At 40.9% G+C, this 22,744-nt stretch overlaps 1 protein-coding gene across 1 annotated transcript; it reads left to right on the top strand.

The window, feature by feature from the left end:
- Positions 1–674: 674 nt before the first annotated feature.
- LOC133887471 (wound-induced basic protein-like) lies at positions 675–3,698 on the top strand. Its single transcript, XM_062327434.1, has 2 exons — positions 675–882; positions 3,403–3,698. Exons 1-2 carry the CDS (start codon positions 815–817, stop codon positions 3,473–3,475), a joined length of 141 nt encoding a protein of 46 aa, XP_062183418.1. The 5' UTR covers positions 675–814; the 3' UTR covers positions 3,476–3,698.
- The last annotated feature ends 19,046 nt before the right edge of the window (positions 3,699–22,744 follow it).

Below are 22,744 nucleotides of genomic sequence, written 5' to 3'. Positions count from 1 at the left end.
CAGTAGAGAGTACCTAATGTAACCCGACATACTTTCCTTCCCTAAGGCATGTTATGATTAGGATCGGCGCACTAATAAGGTCTTAGTGCGAACCGTACATGCCACCTTTGTTTCCTCATCGTGTCGTCGTGGTTACAGTGTTTTGTAATGTTTTCACCATGTGTTCAATACTATATTTGTCCTCGTTCGCACCCTATACCCATATAAAATGCTGCATCTAATAATTACTGATTTTTTCCTCCCGTTATTACATAACCTACTCCAAATTTAATTTCTTAATTTTCTTACACCCCTTTTTTTTTTCTTCAATTACAAAAATAATACATTTTTATAGGATAAAATAGAAAAAAATTAATTTTACATGAAAAAAACCCCTAACCGCCCTCTGAGAGGGCGGCTAGGGGCTAACCGCCCCCCCAAGGCCTAACCGCCCCCTGAGAGGGCGGTTAGCCCCTCTTGCTGCCCTCTGAGGGGGCGGTTAGGCCTACCGCCCTCTCAGGGGGCGGTTAGTACCCGTACCCGCCCTCTGAGAGGGCTGCAGCCCTCTGAGAGGGCGGTGGGCGCCTACTTTTGTAAATCTTTTCGCCAGAAATCTATTTATTTAAATTTAAACTCGAAAAAATATAAAAATAAAAAAAACTCTCGCTTCCAGACCTGAGAAGCTAGCTACAAGCCCAAATAAACAGACCGTACCTCGCCCACAGCGGCACTTCAAACCCAACTCCTACTTCCTCAGGCCATACTACGCCGCTCGCCGGAGAGGAGAGAGAAACCCTAGCTTGCGGCGGCTGCGGTGGAGGAAGAGAAGAAGAAGATGATCTACGACGTGAACTCGCCCCTCTTCCGCTCCTTCCTCAGCCAGAAGGGCGGAGCCGACAAGAGGTCCGCTCCCTCTCTCCATAAACCCTAGCCTCCCTTGGTATCGGATTGTGCTTCTATCTTCTTGGTCTCGCCTCATCCAGGGATGTTTTGCCGGTGCTCGTGCGAGATAATACGTTCTAGGAATCAGGAGACTCCTTGCGGGTCGAATTTGGTACTGGTTACTATGAGCTAGAAATACCCTGTCCTTGTTGATGATGTTTGGATTGGATGGGGAGAAGAGGATATGATGGGATATATAGATTCCAGCACAGTTCTTGTGCGTTGCTGTCCCTTACCAGGGGAAGCTCCTCCTTTATCAAACTGAGTTGTGCGTTGCGTTCGTCGAACAAATTGGTGTGTGACGGTGTATTGGTCTTGCTGTGCTGTCTTAAGCAGTATGATGCGTATTCCAAGCGCTCTGGTGCTTTCTCTTCCTGGCCTATGACAGAGATATAATTTTGTTGTTGTGTTATTCGTGAAAAGGCTTATCAAAATGATCCATCCAGTAAGCAGATTTCCAGCCCCTCAAATTAAGTCAGTGTCGCCAAGGATCAGGAAATGATGGATGTTGGGGAGTACGAAAGGAGTTACTTTGCCTTGGGTTTTAGTGGAATGGCTTTGTGCTTAGGCTTATTATGCAATTGGTGATGACAATATATAAGGAGGATAGAGACGTGGGTGGTTATTCAATAGATATTTTTTGGCCAAGGTTCTTTTGCATGTAATAGTGACTGATATTGTTCTACCCATGATGTAGTTTTTATGTTCTTGGTACTCATATGCTGTCAAAGTATGACACAGATAGGAACCATTCAGATTGTTAATTATATTTTCGAATTGATTTTCAACCCATTGTGCCCAAATTTGACCCTAAGACTCAACTCAGTTTTGAAGTTGTAGATCTTTGCCAAATAGGGCCCAAATCTGTATATTTTTAAGTACTCCACTTGCAGTAGTTTATTATACAAGATATCATGCCATAGAGATAGTTTGGAGTCATTGTATGAATTATTGGTGTGTCTGCCTTATGCCAACATCATGCATTGTCTGTTGTTCTATACACTGTGGATCTAATTATGTCATTCGACTATTAATTGCTGCTGAAATTATACATGTATTTTGACTTGTGGAAACACAATTATAACATACTTCTGTAGCTTTGCTGATGCATATTTCTGATAAGCACCCTGTTGTCTAGCTTTGTATTGAATAAAGCTGTATGTTTTCTGCAGACACATGATAGTACAGTTATTAAATTTAAGAGGTATCATTGTGCCTGTGGTGAAGTATATTTGAGCTTTTATTGTTTGGCTTTCAGTAATAGACAGATATATTTCTTAACTGTGTAAGTTTACTGTGTTATCTTCTATATTATAAACAAGTTACCTGGTCAAGTAAGTTATTTTTCTGTATGACATCTTTTTTTCCCAATTGTGTCATGGAACAATAATTTGTGGTTGTATTATCTATGTTCCATTTCTTAACATGGATGAAAAGTTGTTTCTTTGTACGTTCCCTGACCCATTGCACCTAATTGACGCCCACATATGATGTTGTAAAGGATTATTGAAATGCAATGAGGGACTAGTAATGTTTGTTGTTTGAGTTGGAATTTTCACATGATAGAGTTAAATGTGTCTGCATATTAAGGTAATGCAATTGAAACTGCAGGAAAGAGAATAAAGATGATAGCATTCGCCATATATGCATATAATATGATCTTATTTGGATACTATTTTTTAAGACAAGCAAATGTGTTTAGTAGTTTTGCGCTGTCCTATACAGCGTTTGGTGGCTTACCAGACAGGGAAAGTGCTCCTTTATGGATAGTAAGTGGATGTATGCTAATCATTTCAACTTCTATGTCGAAGTAATTGTTTTGATTCTGAGGTAGTCGCAGTTGATAGGTAATCATTGCGCAATAAAACAGTGCTTTCCGTAAACATAGAACTGGTGCATCTGAAAGCAATTTCATTGAGTGATGTAGCTCTTAAAATATATATCAGTATTCAGTGTGTTACTGGCTCCTCTGCACTTCTGCAGCATAAAAGTCATACTGCCTCCAGCCCAGAATAGATTCTTGCCAATCAACCTTTTAAATCTTCAACCACAATGAAATTGCCACCTGGAGATGTTATTAAATTTATCATCAAAACTACATGTTATTACATTTTTGTTTATTTTTGTGCTAGAAAATGTTATTAGAAAGAGTAAAGGTCAAAAATGTTTGTATTGAGACCATGCTGATGTCTTAAAGTGTAACTGGATGGGAGTGGAATAGTTGGTTTCATGCTAACATGCGGTTTAGAAAACTGATTTAGCCATTTAATTCAATGCACTATTGACCAATATTTCTCTTATGAGGTGTTTGAATCTTGAGAGATCATGATACTCCGTATCAAATAAATAAAAGGCTAGTCTTGGAGGCTGGAGTGCACTTTTTCATTTCAAAGTTATGCATTTTGTTGGTATTATATTATTTTGATTAGTAGACATGCTTTTCTGCAAACTGCCTTTTTTGTGACTTGCTTCTGATGACAGGAAAGTGGAAGAGCACAAACCAAGGGAGCAGAGGCCCAAGGCCAGCGAGAACAAGCCTGTGATGAACGAATGAACATCTTCCGAAGCATTCGATTCTCAATAAAACTTAATGCCTGTTTGCGTTGGTTTGCTTAAAATGAACACTTATAGAGTATCATGCTTTAGTTTCCCATTATAGTCTTAATTGCTCTGGTTGAACATGCAAACTGTTGTTACAGAGCAATGGATATGAAGCTTCAACTACCTATGAATCTATGATCAATGTGAGACGCCCATGATTGAGAACTTTTCGGCCACCCTTCTGTTACAGTTTGTGATTGGTATCAGTGTGGGGTGCCACCATGTTCATGTCTGCTTTTCCACCTTTCCTGCTTCTCTACCCGCCAACTTTATAGTATCTAGAGGTAGGAAAGCAGAAAGTGGTTCGTAGGCTGTTTCTTCGTCCGTTGCATTGCATGGCATCCGAAGTCTTGATTTGTTTTGGCCCCAGTAATTTCGCTCCTCGCTGTCCTCGATGTCGTTGCATGTAAAGAGGGGATTGAACCTAAAGGTGGGATCATCACTTGTTGGCTGTTCCTCAAAGTTGTATATGTACTGTTTGTTGGGAGGTGCCGGTTGCTTTGATTTGAGCTGGTAGGTACTATTTTTCTTGTTCTTAAAAGCTAAGGTGAAGAGCTGGATTGATGGGTGAAAACTGGAAACTGCGCACCCAAATGCGTGTGCTGTACTTTTGTTACGTGGTAAAGTCACAGGCTGATAGTAGAAGCAAGACAACTGTTTGATGTGAAAACGTTGTATCAATAATTTGAGCCTGTCCTCTTAATTCATCCAAAGAAGTTTAGGGTTTGTTGGGTTAGCGAATGAGCCCATCGGACCAGCTATCATCCCTACATCGTCTGGTCGGGTAAATGAGTTACGATCTGGTCTAGTTGACGCATGGCATGCCCCAGGGCTGCTTGTTTCTTCGTCAGATGCCTTTCATCTGATTTTACATACAAGCATTTTCTTGGTTGTACGCGGCAAGCGCATCGAATTCGCATGTTATGCATTGGCTGCGCACAGGCATGCATACATCCGAGTCCACGTTGGGCCGTCCGATGCCATTGATTGGAACGACGGACGGCAGCGAGTGTGGCCTGTCTTTGCAGGAACAGGTATCGGCATGCCAGTCACGACTTTTGGAGCGTTGGGAGCAGAACGTAGGCCAATAAATTTCTGCACATCAAAAGAAAAATTTACTCTTGACGTCCTGCAGAGTTTGGTAGAACGGTGGTGACAAATGTTCTGCACATCAAAAGATAAAAGTGAAGACTATACTATATTGGGGTTTTACGTACATTGTGTAAATATTTAGAGGAAAGATTTTAAATTTATTGGATGGTCCAGTGATTAGAGGTTTATACACGTTGGAGCATTGTTAGATGAAAGCGAAAGTACAATACACGCTGGATGGTCCGGTGATGAGGAGTTGGCTACATCGGAGCATTTTTCAAGAGATGTTGCAACGGCTCGTCTGATATGATTATACACACCGGATGGTTTGGTAATCAGATGACCTATACGCCGGACAAATGAACAGTACGAAGTGGCTCGGTTGGCTCAAGTATACACACCGGATAGTCTGATGATGGAGTTCAGGGTTTCACTGAAACATCCGATGTTCACAATGAGTTTGAGTGTGGGTCCAACTGCCAATTTTTGTTGTTATACATGCCGGATAGTCCGATGTTTGTACTGCTATTAACGTCGGATCATCTGGTATTTACAGTCTTTTTTACCGTTGGAGCAACGGCTAATTCACAGGTTTGAGGCTATAATCCCCCACCACTGGACCATTTGAATGTGCTAAAGTCCAGAGAAGCTGATAGACACTTGAGAAGATATCTAAGTCACTAAAGTGCTAAAATTGATCATCCAAGATAATTAAACACAAGATTAAGGGATTGATTAGTACTAACAGGCCTAGAGAGAGTTATTGCTAGGCGTTGCTGCCTAAAGAGGGGATCAAAGAGTGATTTTATATTGTACTAAGTGGTACGTTGATACCTTGAAGTCTTAGTGACTCGTCAGCACCGTAAGCCTTGATGGCTCATGCTTGTTGACCCTTCGATTTGGTGTAGAGCAACGGTAAGAAGCTCGTACCAGAGACCTTTGTCTTGATAGCTCAAGCTCCAGAGTGAAAACAGCGGCAAGTGATGAGCCTATGGCTCATTCGGATACGATCAATACCACCAATAATCCTCAAATCATACAAGATTCAATTACAATAGCACATGCACGATAATTAGACCATCAGGTGAACTCGTTTCTTACTGTTCATGTTTTCTTCGATGGATTAGTACTAAATTCTTGTGATATTTTATTGCATAGGAATGTGGGAGAAGCACCGCAACCTTACTCAGACGTTACTCCTCGAAGGCCAAGTCTAGTCAGACTCAAGATTGAGCTCTAATCGTGGTTGTGGTCGTGGTCGAAGTCGTGGTCGTGGTCAAAGTCGTGGTCATAGTCGAAGTCGTCATCGGGGTCGAATTTGAGTTCCAGGACAGCACGTCAGTAAAACGGGCATAACTATCTCATACGAAGTCCGTTTTAGGCAATCTTGAACATTCTGGAAAGCTTATGATGAGCCCTTTCCAATGGATATGAGCTCGACCAAATATTCCTTATAGTTTAGTCAGAGTCAAAGGAATAAGGTGTTGTGTCACTGTTTTGAACCCTGCTGGGTTTTGTAATCGTGTCGGAGTCAGAGTTCAGGTTGTGCACGCCTCTCTCCATGGTTGCACAACCCTAGGTCAACCTCCTCACACCCCCTATATATACACAATAGTCGTCGTAGTTTGGTTTAGCTTAGATTATTCTGTTTAATACAGTTTCACCGTTTATCGGTTTGTTGAACCCCAAACTCGAGTGCTTTATTGGTAATTAGCAATATTCATATTGCATCTACCTGTTCTTGCTTGTGTTCTCGATTCGTTTGTAGGAAAAACCTTCTTAGCGAGGTCAACCACGTCTTGGCACAGTTGATAACCACATAGTAGTGGTGTAGTGGTTACGAAGGTTTTTGATCTGTTCTGATTGGAGCTTATGGATCATCAACGTCGAAACTCCAATGATCGACTTATCATATTACCTTCGGAAGATCGGGCAAACGCGCATCAAGGGGTATCGGAGCCTTGGTTGCCCGTTAGGTATTCTCAGTTATCCCTTTTGTTTTGTCGAGTTCCTTTACCCAAAGTCCAGAAAATTACCCAACAAAAAAAGGATTTAGATCTTAGTTTTCTGCTGTCCAAACCACTTTGTGCCTTTCGCAATTTTGTTTTCAGTTTTTGCATTGTTGAGTTTGAGTCCATCGTTGGTGTCTTGTTGCTGGTCGAGTCATCGTGTTCTGGTTTTTAATTGTCGAGTTATTCGGCTTGCCTAATTTGCTATAGCCGAGTTTGTGTTCCCTTGGGTCCTGACCAGTCACTCTGACCATCTCTCGGGTCCCGACCACTCACTCCGACCAACCACTCGGGGTCCGACCAGTCACTTCGACCAATCACTCGAGGTCCGACCAGTCACTCTAACCATCCACTCATTGTCGGACCAGTCACTTCGCACACCTTCTTGGATCCGACCACTTAGTTGGAGTTGTCCACCTTCTCGGTTCCAACCATCATAGCCAAAACAGAGGTAGCCAGAGTTCAGAGAGAGAGAGAGAGAGATAGTATCTTTTTATTACCTTCATACCCCTGCTCTCCGGAAAAAGTTTGTGACCCATATACCTCTTTTGACTTATAAAAATTAATAGAAGAGTTTTGAGTTTGTGTCACATTTGTAAAAAAAAAGAAAAAAAAGAAAGAAAGAAAAGAAAAGAAAGCAAGAAGCAAAAAAAAAAAAAAGAGAAAAAAAAGCAAGAAGCAAAAAAGAGAGAGAATTAAAAAAAAGAATCAGCTTGCATTGCGAATTTTTTTTTCATTGTGCTGGTATCTATTATAGTTTTCTGCTTGCTTGAGCTAGTTCTAGGAACATGTTCGGCCTAACAACTGTGACGAGTAATGTGGACTTTTATTCAGCTTTTCTAATCTGATTTTAATTATTGCTATTCATTGCTACTAAATATTGCTTGTCCAAGCTACACCTTCTCTCAATCAGAACGGTTTCTCCCCTTGCAACTACCTCACTTGCACCCGATAAGGTATCACGAATCAGCCAGCGGTTGTGCCAACTGTTGTGTATGGTAAGAACACTTGCAAGAGCGTAGTAAGACGCTTGAGAGTGTGTGACTCCACTTCCACCACTTAGTAGTCGATAGGGATAATATCTTTTGTTATGTTCTGTCTACTACTAACATGACAGGTGAAATATCGGATGCAAAAGAATGTGTTTTGAGAGAAGAATTCACAATGTTGTTAGATGATCATCGGCAAACTATTAGTAACGACATTGATAAGAAGCTTGTAAGAACCAATACCACATTGTAACGACTCAATTAAAGCATTGCAATACTCAATACATGCTTTGATCAATTGGTTAATCTTCCACCGAACAATGGTCGACTGGATCCTCATGCTGCAGCTCATGAACTAAAGGAGTCAGCCGTGGATGAAGAAATTTTGAGACAAGAACGTGACGCCTTTGACGCACGACAACGGAATCGATTGAACTTCAACTGTCAAGATATGAGAGGTAATGATTTTCAATAACATAACCAGCGTGTTAATGATGATCTATTTGCTAAGTTTAAGTTTACTATACCATCTTTTATGGGTGCTTATGATGCTGAAAAGTATTTATATTGGGAGATGACGGTCGAACAAAAGTTTAATTGTCATTTGGTTCCTGAAGTGCATAGAGTTAGGCAAACCACTAGTGAATTTAAAGATTTTGTAATCATCTAGTGGAATAGAGTTTGCATCAATGGATTAGCGCCTACGACATGAAATGCTTTAAAGGTTGTTATGCATAACATATTTGTTCCACCCTCTTATAAACGTGATTTGCGTAAGAAATTACAGCGCTTAAACCAAGGTGATAGATCCGTAGAAAAATATTATTAGGAGCTACAAATTAGTTTGTTGTGTTGTGATATTATTGAGGATGAAGAGGCTGCAATGACACGCTTTTATGGACGGTTAAGGCGTGAAATTCGGGATATAGTTGATTACAAAGAATACAATAGTATTCCTAGATTGTTCCAACTTACGTGTTTGGTAGAAAAAGAATTGCAGGGATGACAACAGAGGCTAAGGAACAATTTTGGAAGCTCGAGTAGGGCGCGTTCAGCTTCAGGGTCTGTTGCCTCCTTCTCGAGTAGGGCTTCACATTCAGCTTCACACTCTGCTGCCTCCTTCTCGAGTAGGGCGCGTTCAGCAGTACCTTCAACATCGTCACACGCTCCTAAGGTAAGTAAATCCGTAAGTGTGCAGGGTCCAGCCAAGTGCTCTTCTTCGGTTGCCTCTACAGACCGATCTACCGGGATTGTATGCCACCAATGCAAGAGAATGTGCCACGTCATGAAGGATTGCCCAAGTCAGCAAGCATACATTGCAACAGAGGACGGTGGATATGTAAGTGCTAGTGATGTTGAGGATGAATATGCTCTTGCAGCTAACCTTGCAGGTAAAGAGGATGAACTCGAGACAGATATCGACCAAGAGGAAGAATTGAGTGCAGCTGCTACGGAGAATTATAGGACACTCATTGTGCAGTAAGTGTTAAGTACTCAAATGGAGCAAGTGGAATAGTTACAATGCAATAATCTATTTTAGATATTCCTCATAGTCAAGGACTTTCGTGTTTAAGTTATTATTGATGGAGAAAGCTACAACAATTTGGTAAGTTCAGATTTGATCAAGAAACTTTCCTTGCTGACAAGAATACATCCTCATCCATACCACATTCAGTGGTTCAACAATAGCGGTAAGGTGAAGGTAATGCAAACAGCTAGGGTGCAGTTTTCTATTGGTTCATACCATGATTGTGCTGATTTTGATGTAGTTTCCATGCAAGCATGCTCTCTTTTGCTAGGATGACCATGGGAGTTTGATACTGATGCAACATATCATGGTAGAAGTAATAAGTACACACTTATGCATAACAGAAAAAAAATAACTTTTCTACCTTTAACCCCTGCTAAAATTGTGAAATGTGAACAAGAGGTAGTTGAAAATAAGAGAAAAGAGCTTGAGAATGAATATGAAAATCAGCAAGTAGTGGAAAAAGTTTTTCCACCCAAAAAGGAGAAAACAACAACAACTTCTAAGTCTGATGGAATTAAATTGAAAGGGTGTGTTATGCTTGCCACTAAATCTGACCTTGCTGAAATTTGTGATAATGAGCTACCATGCTATGCTTTGATATGTAAAGATGCTTTAGTTTCACTTAAGGATATATCTACCTCTTTGCCTCCTGCTGTTGCTAACCTTTTGCAGGAGTTTGTGGATGTATTTTCAGCTGAGATACCCCCAGGATTACCACCTTTTCGAGGGATTGAGCATCAAATTGATTTGATTCTGGGAGGAAATTTGCCAAACCGTGCTGCATATAGGACCAATCCGGAAGAGACTAAGGAAATTCAGCGACAAGTCCAAGACATTTTTGGACCGCGGGTATGTACGAGAAAGTCTTAGCCCTTGTGCTGTTCCCATTTTTTGGTTCCTAAGAAAGATGGTAGTTAGCGTATGTGTGTTGATTGTAGAGACATCAATAATATTACTATCATATATTGTACTCTATCCCTAGGTTAGATGACATGCTTGATAAATTTAGTGGTTCTATAATTTTCACTAAAATTGACTTGCGAAGTGGATACCATCAGATTAGAATGAAACTTGGAGATGAATGGAAGATTGCATTTAAAACTAAGTTTGGTTTGTATGAATGGTTAGTAATACCTTTTGGGTTGACTAATGCACCTAATACTTTCATGCGATTGATGAACGAAGTTTTACGTGCTTTCATTGGAAGATTTGTGGTGGTTTATTTTGATGATATCTTGATTTACAGCAAGTCACAAAAACAACGCTTTGATCCTTTACGTACTGTTTTTAATGCTTTGAGAATGCACGTTTGTTCGGTAACCTCAAAAAGTGCATCTTTTGCATGAATCGAGTTTCTTTTCTTGGCTATGTTGTTACTCCACAGGGAATAGAGGTTGATGAAGCAAAAATTGAAGCCCTAAAGAGCTGGTCGACCTCTGAGACTGTTACTCAAGTAAGAAGCTTTCATGGTCTTGCGGGTTTCTATTGACGATTTGTGCGGGATTTCAGCATCATTGCTGCTCCATTCAACGAGTTGACAAAAAAAGGAGTAAAAATAGGGACCTACACAAGAAAAAACATTCAAGTTGTTGAAAGAGAAACTTATCCATGCTCCATTGCTCCAACTCCCTGATTTTGGTAAGACCTTTGAACTAGAATATGATGCTAGTGGGATTGGAATTGGAGGTGTGCTAATTCAAGAAGGTAAACCTATTGCTTATTTTAGCGAGAAATTAAGTGGGCCAAGTCTGAATTATTCCACTTATGATAAAGAATTATATGCTTTAGTTCGTGTTCTTGAAACTTGGCAACATCTATAGCCCAAAGAATTTGTTATACATTTTGATCATGAATCTCTAAAACATATTAGAAGTCAAGCTAAACTGAACAAATGACATGCTAAATGGATAGAATTCATTAAGTCGTTTCCATATGTCATAAAACATAAGAAAGGAAAAGACAATGTGATTGCTGATGCACTTTTTAGGCGTTATACCATGTTATCTCAACTTGATCATAAGATTTTTGGTTTAGAGACCATTAAGGACTTACATGCTGCTGATTCAGACTTTAAAGATGTGCTTGAACATTGTACAGAAGGGAAAGCATGGAATAAATATGTGCTGAATGACAGATTGCTCTATCGTACTAACAAGCTATGCATTCTAGCTAGCTCCGTTTGTCTTTTCTTGTTGCAGGAGGCGCATGGAGGAGGATTGATAGCACATTTTGGAGCAAAGAAGAATAAAGATGTGCTGGTCACTCATTTCTTTTGGCCAAAGATGAGACATGATATCGAGCGCTACATGTCACGTTCCACCACTTGTAATAAAGTTAAGTCTCGCTTAAATCCACATGGTGTTTACATACCTCTTCCTGTTCCTAGTGTACCTTGGGAGGATATTTCCATGGATTTTATTTTAGGATTGCCTAAGACAATGACGGGGAGGGATAACATATTTGTAGTTGTGGATCGATTCTCTAAAATGGCATATTTTATACCTTGTCACAAGAGCGATGATGCTACAAACATAGTTGATTTGTTTTTGAGAAAAATCGTTCGACTACATGGAGTGCCTAATACTATCATCTCGGATCATGACACTAAGTTTTTGAGTCACTTTTGGAGATCACTTTGGAATAAATTGGGGACAAAGCTGCTGTTTTCTACTACGTGTCACCCCCAAACTGATTCTCAAATAGAGGTCATCAACCGCACATTATCAACCATGTTACGGGCAGTTCTAAAGAAGAATTTGAGGATTTGGGAAGAGTGTTTACCACATATTGAATTTGCTTACAATAGGTTAGTACACTCTACCACCAAGGTAAGTCCGTTCTAGGGATTGTATGGATTTAATCCCCATGCTCATATTAATTTACTACCTTTGCCTACTTTTGAAAGACTTAATTTAGATGCTAAGAAACGTGCTGAGTTTATTCTTAAGTTGCATGACACAACTAAAAAGAATATAGAGAGCATGACTAAAAAGTATAAGATTACTGGAAGTAAAGGTAGGAAGGAAATAAAATTTGAACCGGGTGATTTAGTTTGGTTGCATTTGAGGAAGGATAGGTTTCCAGAACTAAGAAAATCAAAGTTGATGTCTCAAGCTGATGGACCATTTAAGATAATTGAGAAAATCAATGATAATGCATACAAATTGGACCTACCTGTAGATTTTGGGATTAGTCCCACGTTTAACATTTCAGATTTGAAGCCATATTTGAGAGAAGAAGATGAGCTTGAGTCGAGGAAGACTCCAATTCAAGAGGGGGAGGATAATGAGCCTATGGCTCCTTCGGATACGATCAATACCATCAATAATCCTCAAATCATACAAGGCCTAATTACAAGAGCACGTGCATGACAATTAGACCACCAGGTGAACTCATTCCTTGCTATTCATGTTTTCTTAGATGGATTACTACTAAATTCTTGTGATGTTTTGTTGCATAGGAATGTGGGAGAAGCACCACAACCTTACTCGAATGTCACTCCTCGAAGGCCATGTCTACTCAGACTCAAGGCTGAGCTCTAGTCGTGGTCGTGGTCGAAGTCAAGTTCTAGGATAACACGTCAGTAAAACAGGCATAACTGTCTGATACAAAGTCCGTTTTAGGCTATCTTGGACATTCTGGAAAGCTTACGACGAGCCCTTTCCAATGGATATGAGGTCGACCAAATATTCCTTATAATTTAGTTAGAGTCAAAGGAATAAGGTGCTGTGTCACCGTTTTGAACCCTACCAGGTTTTGTAATCGTGTTAGAGTCGGAGTCCAGGTTGTGCACGCCTCTCTCCACGGTTGCACAACCTAGGTTGACCTCCTCACGCCCCTTATATATACACAATATCCGTCATAGTTTAGGTTTGGATTTAGCTTAGATTATTCTGTTTAATACAGTTTTGCCATTTATCGGTTTGTTGAACCCCAAACTCGAGTGTTTTATTGGTAATTAGCAATATTTAGATTGCATCTACCTGTTCTTGTTTGTGTTCTTGATTCGTTTGCAGGAAAAGCCTTCTTAGCGAGGTCAACCGCGTCTTGGCATGATTGATAACCAAGGTAGTGGTGTAGTGGTTACAAGGGTTCTTGATCTGTTCTGATCGGAGCCTTTGGATCATCAACGTCGAAACTCCACGAATCGACTTATCATATTACCTTCGAAAGATTGGGCAAACGCGCATCAACAAGTGACCAGAAGAGAGGTTTGTGATGAGACCTTGCCTTGGTGGCTTAACCTACTTGAGGTCTAGGTAGCTCAAGGGCCGTGACCTGGTGCCATCCGGGAGCTATAGCCTAGGTGGCTGCTCTAACGTGGACTAGGGGTGTTGTTTATGCCATCGATACCACGAAATAAAAATCACTTGTGTCGAGTTTGCTCTCTCTACTTTCTTTACATTTCTATATTTACATTCTTTCAATCTACTTTTGCATGTTTACCTTCCTAGAGTAGTTTGCTAGGATTGGCTATATGTTAGAAACCTTTTTAAACGGTAGATAGACATCTAGATAAACCTAGAGCACATTTAGAAAGAAATTGAAATAGGTTTATTCTGTGAAGCTTTTCGAGCTGATTAGTTTTAGGTGTTCTAATTCACCCCCTTAGAACATCACCGATCCCAACGGTTGGTATCAGAGACAGTTCTGTCAACCCTACATTTGGTAATTAAAACCTCATGCTCTTCATATGCTTAACATCCTAGAGAGTTGTGATACTCGGGGTAGGCATGGATATGGGTAGTGCTCCACGTTTTGATGATGCTTGCTTCCCTTGTTGGAAAATTCTAATAACTTGTTATTTGCAAGTCAAAGGTTTAGATGTTTGGAGAGTCACCGAAAAGGGGATGAAGCAACATGTCACAAACAAAGAGGCAATTCGATGCTTCAGCGAAGAGTATCTTTTTCTCATCTCTAAGCATTGATGCATTTAATCGAGTATATTTTCTCAGCAATGCTCATGATATTTGGACTAACCTCATTCAAATACATAAAGGCACAAATGATGTGCACAATGAGAAATATCATGTGCTAGTCTCTAAGCTCAATAGCATTAAACAACTTCCCCGTGAAAGTGCTAATGACATGTATTCACGTTTGAATATTCTTGTCAATGAGATCAATAGGCTAAGTTTGACGCCAATTAGAGACGATCAAATGGTGAGAAGAATACTTAAAGCTATTCTTCCAAAGTATAAGTTGATTGTGTCCATCATCTATGACAACAATAACATTAGCAAGACGACTTCAAGCAAAGTTCTCGGTATCATCACCGCCCATGAGATGACCATGTATATGAAGGTTGAAGGCTCATCCTCATCCGGTGCCAAGAACATTACCCTCACATGCAAGAAAGTTCATTGCCCGCATATTAAAAGAGAAGATGAGAAGACAAGAGTAAGAGTCAAGCTCAAGTGAAGATGATTGTGATGAAAATGAAGAGTGCGATGAATAAGATGAGAAAAACATCTTAAGTGATGAAGAAATGGATCCCAAGATCACCAATCTTATATCAAGATTAGAGAAGGACCTCAAGTGGTTCAACGCCAAGATTGATCATCCAATCTCCATGAAAGATTTGGTCAACACAATTGCTCATATCAAGAATGAGAAGAATATCAAAAATAAGAGGAAGGCAAGAGGAAGAGACAAAGCATTTGCAAGCATAGAAAGATGGGGGAGTGAAGATGAAGATTCAAGCTCAAGTGATGAGAGCTTTACCATCAACTCCATGAGAAGCTCTTCCTCAAAGTCATCATCACGTAAGTTATCATCACACAAGTGCCTTATGACAAAAGGTAAGAAAAGTGATGTAGGTGATGATGAATCCGATGAGGATTCACCCTCTCAAGAACTTTTTAAATTGATCAATAAGAAACAAAGGACCTTAAAGAAATAAGCTAAAGAACTTAAGAAATTCAATGCCCTTAATGAGATTCATGCTACCATTGTTTCTAATTATAAATATTTATTGAGAAAATTTGAATTTCTAAAAAAGGAGCATGAAGAGATTAAGGCAAAACTTGAGAACATTGAATTTCAACTTAAGGTCCCTTTAAACTAATCTACTTCTCTCTTTAATTTCAATCCTAAGGTAGATGCTTCTCCTTCTTGTGATGATTTGATTGATCTATCTAGCTCATCCCTTTGCAATGAGACATGCGTTAAGAATGTTGTTGTAGAATCATGTAATGATCTCGTTACACAAGATAATGATGAGCTCAAGTAAGAAGTGAAGAAGCTCAAGAAGGACTTAGCAAGATTGAAGGGTAAGAATCATATCCAACCTTCTTAAGATAACCGTGACACATGGTGAACAAGCTTGCGGAGGGGTCCACCATAACATGCTTCAAGTGTCACCAAGAAGGCCACAAGTCCTTCTAATGCAGGCAAGTCAAGATGGAGACCAAGGAGGAAAAAAAGGCGATGAACGTATCAAACAAGACCTCCAACATCTACACCAAGCTTAACTACAATATCAAGACCAAGAGCAACCACTATAAGCTCAAGAAGAAGAATAATGGCAAAGTATTCCCACACATAGTTAAGAGAAAGGACCAGAGGTGGAACCAACCCATTTGGGTTCCAAGGAAGTCATCACCAATATGATGGGGCCCTAATCGATTTGGGTTCAAAAGAAGACTTGAAGTCCATAGGTCGGCTCGGGGGATTTGAAGACTTGATGCACATGATAAGTGAAGGTTCAAGCAAAAAATTCAAATATACAAGATTGGGCGCATTGATGAAGACCTTGATCTACCCAAATTTCCCATCCAAAAGTAGAGGTAATTGTAATTAGATTTTTGTTCATGTTGTTTTTCATCTAGTACATATGCCTTGTATAGGATTGTATATGCATATTTTATTTCCTTGCAATGCCTAGTGTAGGTTTTTCATATAGTAAGTTGTTTGTATTTCTCTCTATCCCATGAGCAACCTACTTGGTTTATTAGTTGTAGGTTCTTTTGATGGCACTTGTTTTTAAGCCTTTCCTTTATGTGTCATGAGTCCATTCTATAGGATAAATTCTCCATTATTATCAATGATAAGTGCATATCTTTTATAAGTATTCGACACTTGTATGCATACGTTTAGGGGAGCATATCCTATGGGTTTGATTTTGAGACTAACATGTGTTGCAAGTGATACCTTTTGTAGTTTCACGGAGTATTCTACAAGTCTTCGAAGGTATGCAATGCTTATTCATGAATTGGTATTATTGTCAATTTATTTGATCTTTTAAGCTACCTTCATGCATAATATGGCTTAAACTTTCTATCTCTACACATTATCTAGTTGTGCATATGTTTTACTCTCATCATATGCATGCACATATATAGGAAGAGTTTAGATCATATTATGTGAGTTTCATGAATTGTGATCCATGTTTCATTTCAAATGATATCCACATAGCTCATTTCAATTGTATTCCTACATTTGGCATGCATACTTACGATTGGTATCATTTACTCTACAGTTGGTATCATTACCATTTCAATTGGATTACTACAAGTGGTATCATTTTATTGGATCATGGTTGACGAAGATATCTCCCGTGTACTCTAATATTTTTCTTAGAGTTTAACATGTGTTTGCAGCCTTTTTGGAGATTTTTGATAAAGGGGGAGAATTTTGATGACCAAAGCAAGTTCAAGTTGCGTGATGCAAGATTGTTGACAAAGGGAAAAAGAATGATGCAAGAAGCATATATGGAAGGATTGTAAGTGATATCAAGACAAGAAGCACACAAAGCAAAGAGTTCTTGCATAGGTCAATCAAGGAGATAGTTGTGATAGAGAAAGGAGAAGAATTGTCTCTGTTGGGGGAAATACCCCAGCACGTAGAAATCACTTAAAGGTCGTCACTAGGAGCTCTGCTGAAACCCTTGAGTTTCAACTCCACAGAAGATAGCCCGGCTTCCAGAGGCCATGGGTCCGTCCGGAAGCTATACCCAAGATGGGAGAAGAAGCCATCCTCTAGGGGAGGGTGGGGGTCATCTTTAGGGACCCTCAACACCCTTGAAGCCATAGCCTCTTGGAGCCCCAATCTCCCAGAGCCCTTGATGCACAACCTCTCGGAGCCCTTGTCTCCTGGAGCTCTTGACACCCCTAAAGCCATAGCGTCCCAGAGCCCTCGATGCCCCCATAGCCACAGCCTCCAAGAGCAGGAGCCCCAATCTCCCGGAGCCCTCGACACCCTTGAAGCCACGGCCTCCCGGAGCTCCAGTCTCCCAAAGTCCTCAATGCTCCCAGAGCCCCAGTCTCCTAGAGTCCTAGTCTCCCGGAGCCTGGGTAGGCTCCTGTGGGGGAACTGTCCAAATAATATTATATTTAATCACCAAGTTGATCATTACATAATCATGACTTCAACAATTAACCAGAATATCATTCTCGTAGTTCCAACACGTGTTTTGTGCCCAAGATCCGAACACAGGCCTTTCCAACATAAGCCATCATAACCAAGCTTAATAAAAAGTGAGTAATTAAATCATATTACAATTTCTTAACCATTTACAAGTTTAATAATTTACAATAAAATGGATCTAGGAGGATACTAAAACTGATCAACTCGTAGCTAAAAGAGAAACTACATAGCGAAAACAGAAGCTAAAGACAACAAAAGATGGGTGAAGCCATATACCCTTAGGCTTTACCCCAAAAGCGTGACCTCCGAGTAGTTGCCGGCTCATTCCCGCCGCTAGCATTGATGGGTGTGAAGTAGCCAAACACCGCCTCTTCCTCATCTGCAAAACATGTAGAGTAGCTGAGTACAAAGGTACTCGCAAGACTTAATCCATATTGGTACATATAAATAACCTAACTCCAAAGATTATGCATTGGGCCATTAGCAAGAAAAAAGGCCACAAGGTTGATTAAAACATATGTGCCAGCAACCTTGACACATATGTGTGAGCATCTAAACATAACCAACATACCCTTCCAAACCTGTAACTACCAACCTGCACATAAATGTAAATGGAACCATAGTAATACATCAATAGCTAGCCATCAACATTACCCAACATAACCATCCATACCATCATCCCACATTCGTAACTCTACGACTGATACGAATGGATAGAAGTATGCTCATAACCGAGAGAGCGGCAATATAAATTGTTTCTACACCCTGCAGGGGGTACTCATTTACCTACATGACTCAAGGACCATACGGCTCATGTATCAACATATGCCCATGCGAGGGGCTACTCGTGTCAACCTTTCCCAATAAGCCTTATCCATTTGATCATGCATCGATAGGTGTGGGGGTCATCTAGAATCACTCCCAGAGCAAAGTGGATACCCCTACAAGCCCACCCGCTCACACCATCGACTCATACGCTAAAAGGCCACAACTACAAAGGTATTCAACTTATCATTCCCATATGCGACCCGACGGATGCTTAACCGATGCAAAACGGTCTATGGTGCCCGAGCTCCTCTCCCAAACTACCCCAAGAAACTCCTCCAGGGCAGAAGACACCCCTAACACCGCTCACAAGTTGTCTCATCCTCACATATCATCCCACCATCGACATCATGATCAATATTCGTGAACAATAAGTAAGTCCTAATCTCGCGAGTAATGGTTGCACTATCACTCAACTTCTACTGAGGACCTATGCATTGCTAAGCATTTCGAATAACTTTTAAGTTAGATATTAACAATGTTATCAAGGATACAAGGATATGGATCATCAAATAAACAGGGTAGGACAATGAATCACAAAGGTTCTACCCATATAAGCCCGACATCAACTCATTGAACATGCAAACTTATATAAATCATAGTTTATCAATTTTAGACTCCACAATTCAAATCAAAGGATGGAATATGCTTAGATACTTGCCTTACTACTCTGGGGTTTGCCTGATACTTCCCGCACAACACTCGCAAAACTCTAGGAGGTTGGCATCGCCTTCACTCACTTAGACTATTGGCGCAACGCCCTCTAAACGAATCAAAATGCATTGCAATAAGCATGATGAAATGTTAAAAAATATATTTTATAATTAATGAAAATATTTTTTCCTAGTTAGAAAAAGTTATAAGAAAACTAGCAAAATTGGTTTTTGGACTCGTAAAGAATTAACAATGAATTAATGAAGCCTTAACCTAATTAATTTACTTAGAATTTTAATTAATTATTTTATGACTAGGTACATTTTTAGTAGGTGTAGTAGGATATTATGAAAACAAAAAAATTGGTTTCATAATTTGTGGAGCTATAGAGAATTTATTATGAATTTTACAATTTCAGCAAACACTAAACTGCACTGAAGCTGCTCTGTCTAAGTTGATCACGGTCAGACCACCAACATGGGCAGTCGGACAGCTGGGAGTGGTGCTCAAACTATGAGAAAACACGGTCAGACCACCGACGTGCAGAGAGATTTGGGGTATGGCGGTCAAACCGGACCCTTGGGCGGTCTAACTCCTAGAACGGTGGTTAGATCGCTGGGAAACATGGTTAGACCACTATGCTTGGTCAATGGCACTTGGTGAGCTCAACGGCGATAATTCCGGTGGCTTTTGAGGTGGGTATTTTGGACCTAAAGCATCATCTTGACCTCTTCTACCACGTAGGACAACACGCACATGTCAAAAATGATCGAAACTCGATCCTTGCTTCTAATGGTGGTGGAGACCATTGTTGAGCTTGGTGAGCTCGGTCTGTACGATCTAGTCACAAGGAAGGAACAGGAGGTGGTTTAAGGTGCTCACCATGCCCTAGAAAGCTTGTGGTCCGGTTGTGGAGGTCGGGGAAAAGATGGAGCTCGAAATGGACATCGGGGAGGTGGTTGGTCGGCTCGTGGGGGAAGAAGACGTTGCCGAGGGACTTGGGCTTGACGGAGAAGATGAACTTCGGTGGCTGCAGTAGGGGAGTTCGCCGGAGACCTCCTCCTTGGCCTCCCCTTTCTCCTTATCTTCTCTTCTCCTTGGTTCGATTGTTGGAGGGTAGAGCAGGTGAGTGAGAGTTGGAGAGAGAGTGAGAGTGAGTGAAATAGAGAGGGCATGGTGGGCTGCTGCCTTGCAGCCGAGTGGGTGAGGGAGTGAGGTGTGGGGCCAGCGGGTGGGCCCCACCTACTAGAGAGACACAATTTTCAGCTGTAAATTCTATTATTTCTTTCCAATTTTCTTTCTCTCTTCGCATTGACCCAAAATGAGGTACTCCAGTGCTTCAAAATAAAATTGCTCAACAGTTAAATATGGTGTTTATGATGCATGATTATGCTTAATTACATGATTATAGAATTTGAAACGTGACAAACCTCCCCCCTTAAGAAGAATCTTGACCCAAGATTCAGCAACTCAAGGGAGAAGGTGATGATGGTGAAGTAGGAAAAAACTCTTCACAGTTAGGAAAGAACTCTTGTTGAAATTCATCAATGGAATGAAAAGGCAGCAGGGAACCTTCACATGAGCTGGCAGTCAGATTAAATCTAGTCCCAGTCAGACCGTTGCTCGGTTAGATCGTGGAAATGGCGGTTCGATTGAAATCTATACAGAGAGTTTTGGGCTCCTACGGTTAGATCGACGGCATGGTGGCGATCAAACCGCCAACCAACAGTCAGAACGCGAGCCTTGGGTGGTGAGACCACCCAAGGGGCAGAGAGTTTTGAGTTCTAAATGACACTGGTGGTCAGACCAACAGATCAATAGCGGTTAGACCGCCAGGAGCATGACTCTCCTGGTTGGGGTGTTTTTTAGGCAAAAACCCTTGGAACAAAACTTGTATTCAACATAGCGATGAATATAGACATGTGAGATGTTCCAATGTGCAAAAATTACAATGGTATTTACAAGTTCTCAAAAAGTTCGAGATATTCGGAGCGGATTTTATCCTCACACTCCCAAGTCACTTCATCTTCGGTGTGGTTGCTCCATTGGACTTTGATGAACTTAATCGAATGCCACCGAGTTTTGCGTTCCACTTCATCGATTGGTCACTCACTATATGAAAGATCTGGCTGCAACTCTTGGTTTGCATCTTCAATCACTTTGGTTGGAACTCGTAGGCATTTCTTTAATTGCGACATATGAAAGACATTGTGAACGACAGGGAGGGACGGAGGCAAGTCCAATTGGTAGGCCACGTCTCCACAACGAGCAACAATTTGGAATGGTCCCACGTATCAGGGTGCTCGCTTTCATCTGACTTGAAAGCTTTGAACTCTTTTGAGTGGAGAAACCTTGAGATAAACAAAATCTCCAATCTCGAACACAAGTTCTCGTCAGCGACAATCCGCATAGTTCTTCTGTCGTGACTGAGCCTTGAGGAGACACTTCTAAATAGTCAAAATATGCTCTTCTGCCTCCTTGACCAAGTCTAGGCGTAAAAAAGCTCTTTCGCTGGATTTGGACCAATTGAATGGCGTTCAGCATCTACAGCCTTAAAGAGCTTCAAACGGGGACATCTCAATACTTGATTGATAGCTATTGTTGTATGAGAACTCGGCAAATGGCAAGAAAATCTCCCACTTTTTCTAATACGTGAGCGCACAAGCTCGGAGAATATCTTCTAGGATTTGGTTCACTCATTCAGTTTGACCATCGGTCTGAGGGTGGTAAGTGGTGCTGTGAAAGAGCTCAGTTCCTATGGCCTCATGAAGGCTTCTCCATAAATGAGAAGTGAACTGAGTGCCTCGATCAAAAATGATCTTCTCTGGAATCCTATGGAGGCAAACAATTCGAGTGAGGTACAGTTCCGCATATTGCTTGATCGAATACGTGGTCTTGATAGGAAGAAAATGACCGGACTTTGTCAATCGGTCCACAATGACCCATGTCGAGTCATATCCATTTGAGGTCTTCGGCAATCTAGTAATAAAATCCATTCCGATCTCGTCCCACTTCTAGGAGGGAATAGGTAGAGGCTAGAGTGTACTGGCTAGCTTGAGATGTTCGGCTGTCACCCTTCGACAAACATCATATTCAGCAACGTATCGAGCCATCTCTCGCTTCATGCGAGTCTACCAAAATCTGGGCTTGAGGTCTTGGTATATCTTAGTACTCCCTAGATGAATGGATAGCAAAGATTCATGAGCTTCATCCAAAATTTTCTTCCTCAATGCATCGACTCTCGTAACCACTAGCCGGTTCTCAAACTACAAGACACCTTGATCGTCCTCAGAGAAACAGATAGCCTTGCCTTCCTTCATTATGTCTCAGATTCAGGCCATGCCCTTGTCATTCTTCTGAGTTACTTTGACATCATCCAGGAGGGTGGATCTGATTTCCAAATTTGTAAGAAATCCCTCCAGAAAAATGTTGAGTCCAAGCCATCAGAAATCATCACAAACTGTGGTGACCCTAGGCTAGAGCGAGAGGCAATTGCATCGAGCCTTTCAACTCAGTGCATCGGCAACCACATTCTCCTTGCCAGGATGATAATGCACTTCCAGCACATAATTCCAAATCTTCATAGTGTGCATGACTGCCGCAAGCTCTAAGTCATGAGTTAGGTAGTTCCCCTCATGGCACTTCAACTGACATGAGGCATAAGCCACAACTCTGCCCTCTTGCATAGACACATCCGAGGCCTAAGCGGGAGGTATTGCAATAGACGTCAAAACCTTTGTCCACTTTAGGATGAG

The sequence above is a fragment of the Phragmites australis genome, chromosome 12 (assembly GCF_958298935.1).
Source record: "Phragmites australis chromosome 12, lpPhrAust1.1, whole genome shotgun sequence".
Taxonomy (NCBI): domain Eukaryota; kingdom Viridiplantae; phylum Streptophyta; class Magnoliopsida; order Poales; family Poaceae; genus Phragmites; species Phragmites australis.
Note: the sequence above shows the minus strand (reverse complement) of the source record. Positions and strands in the feature narration are given on the sequence as shown.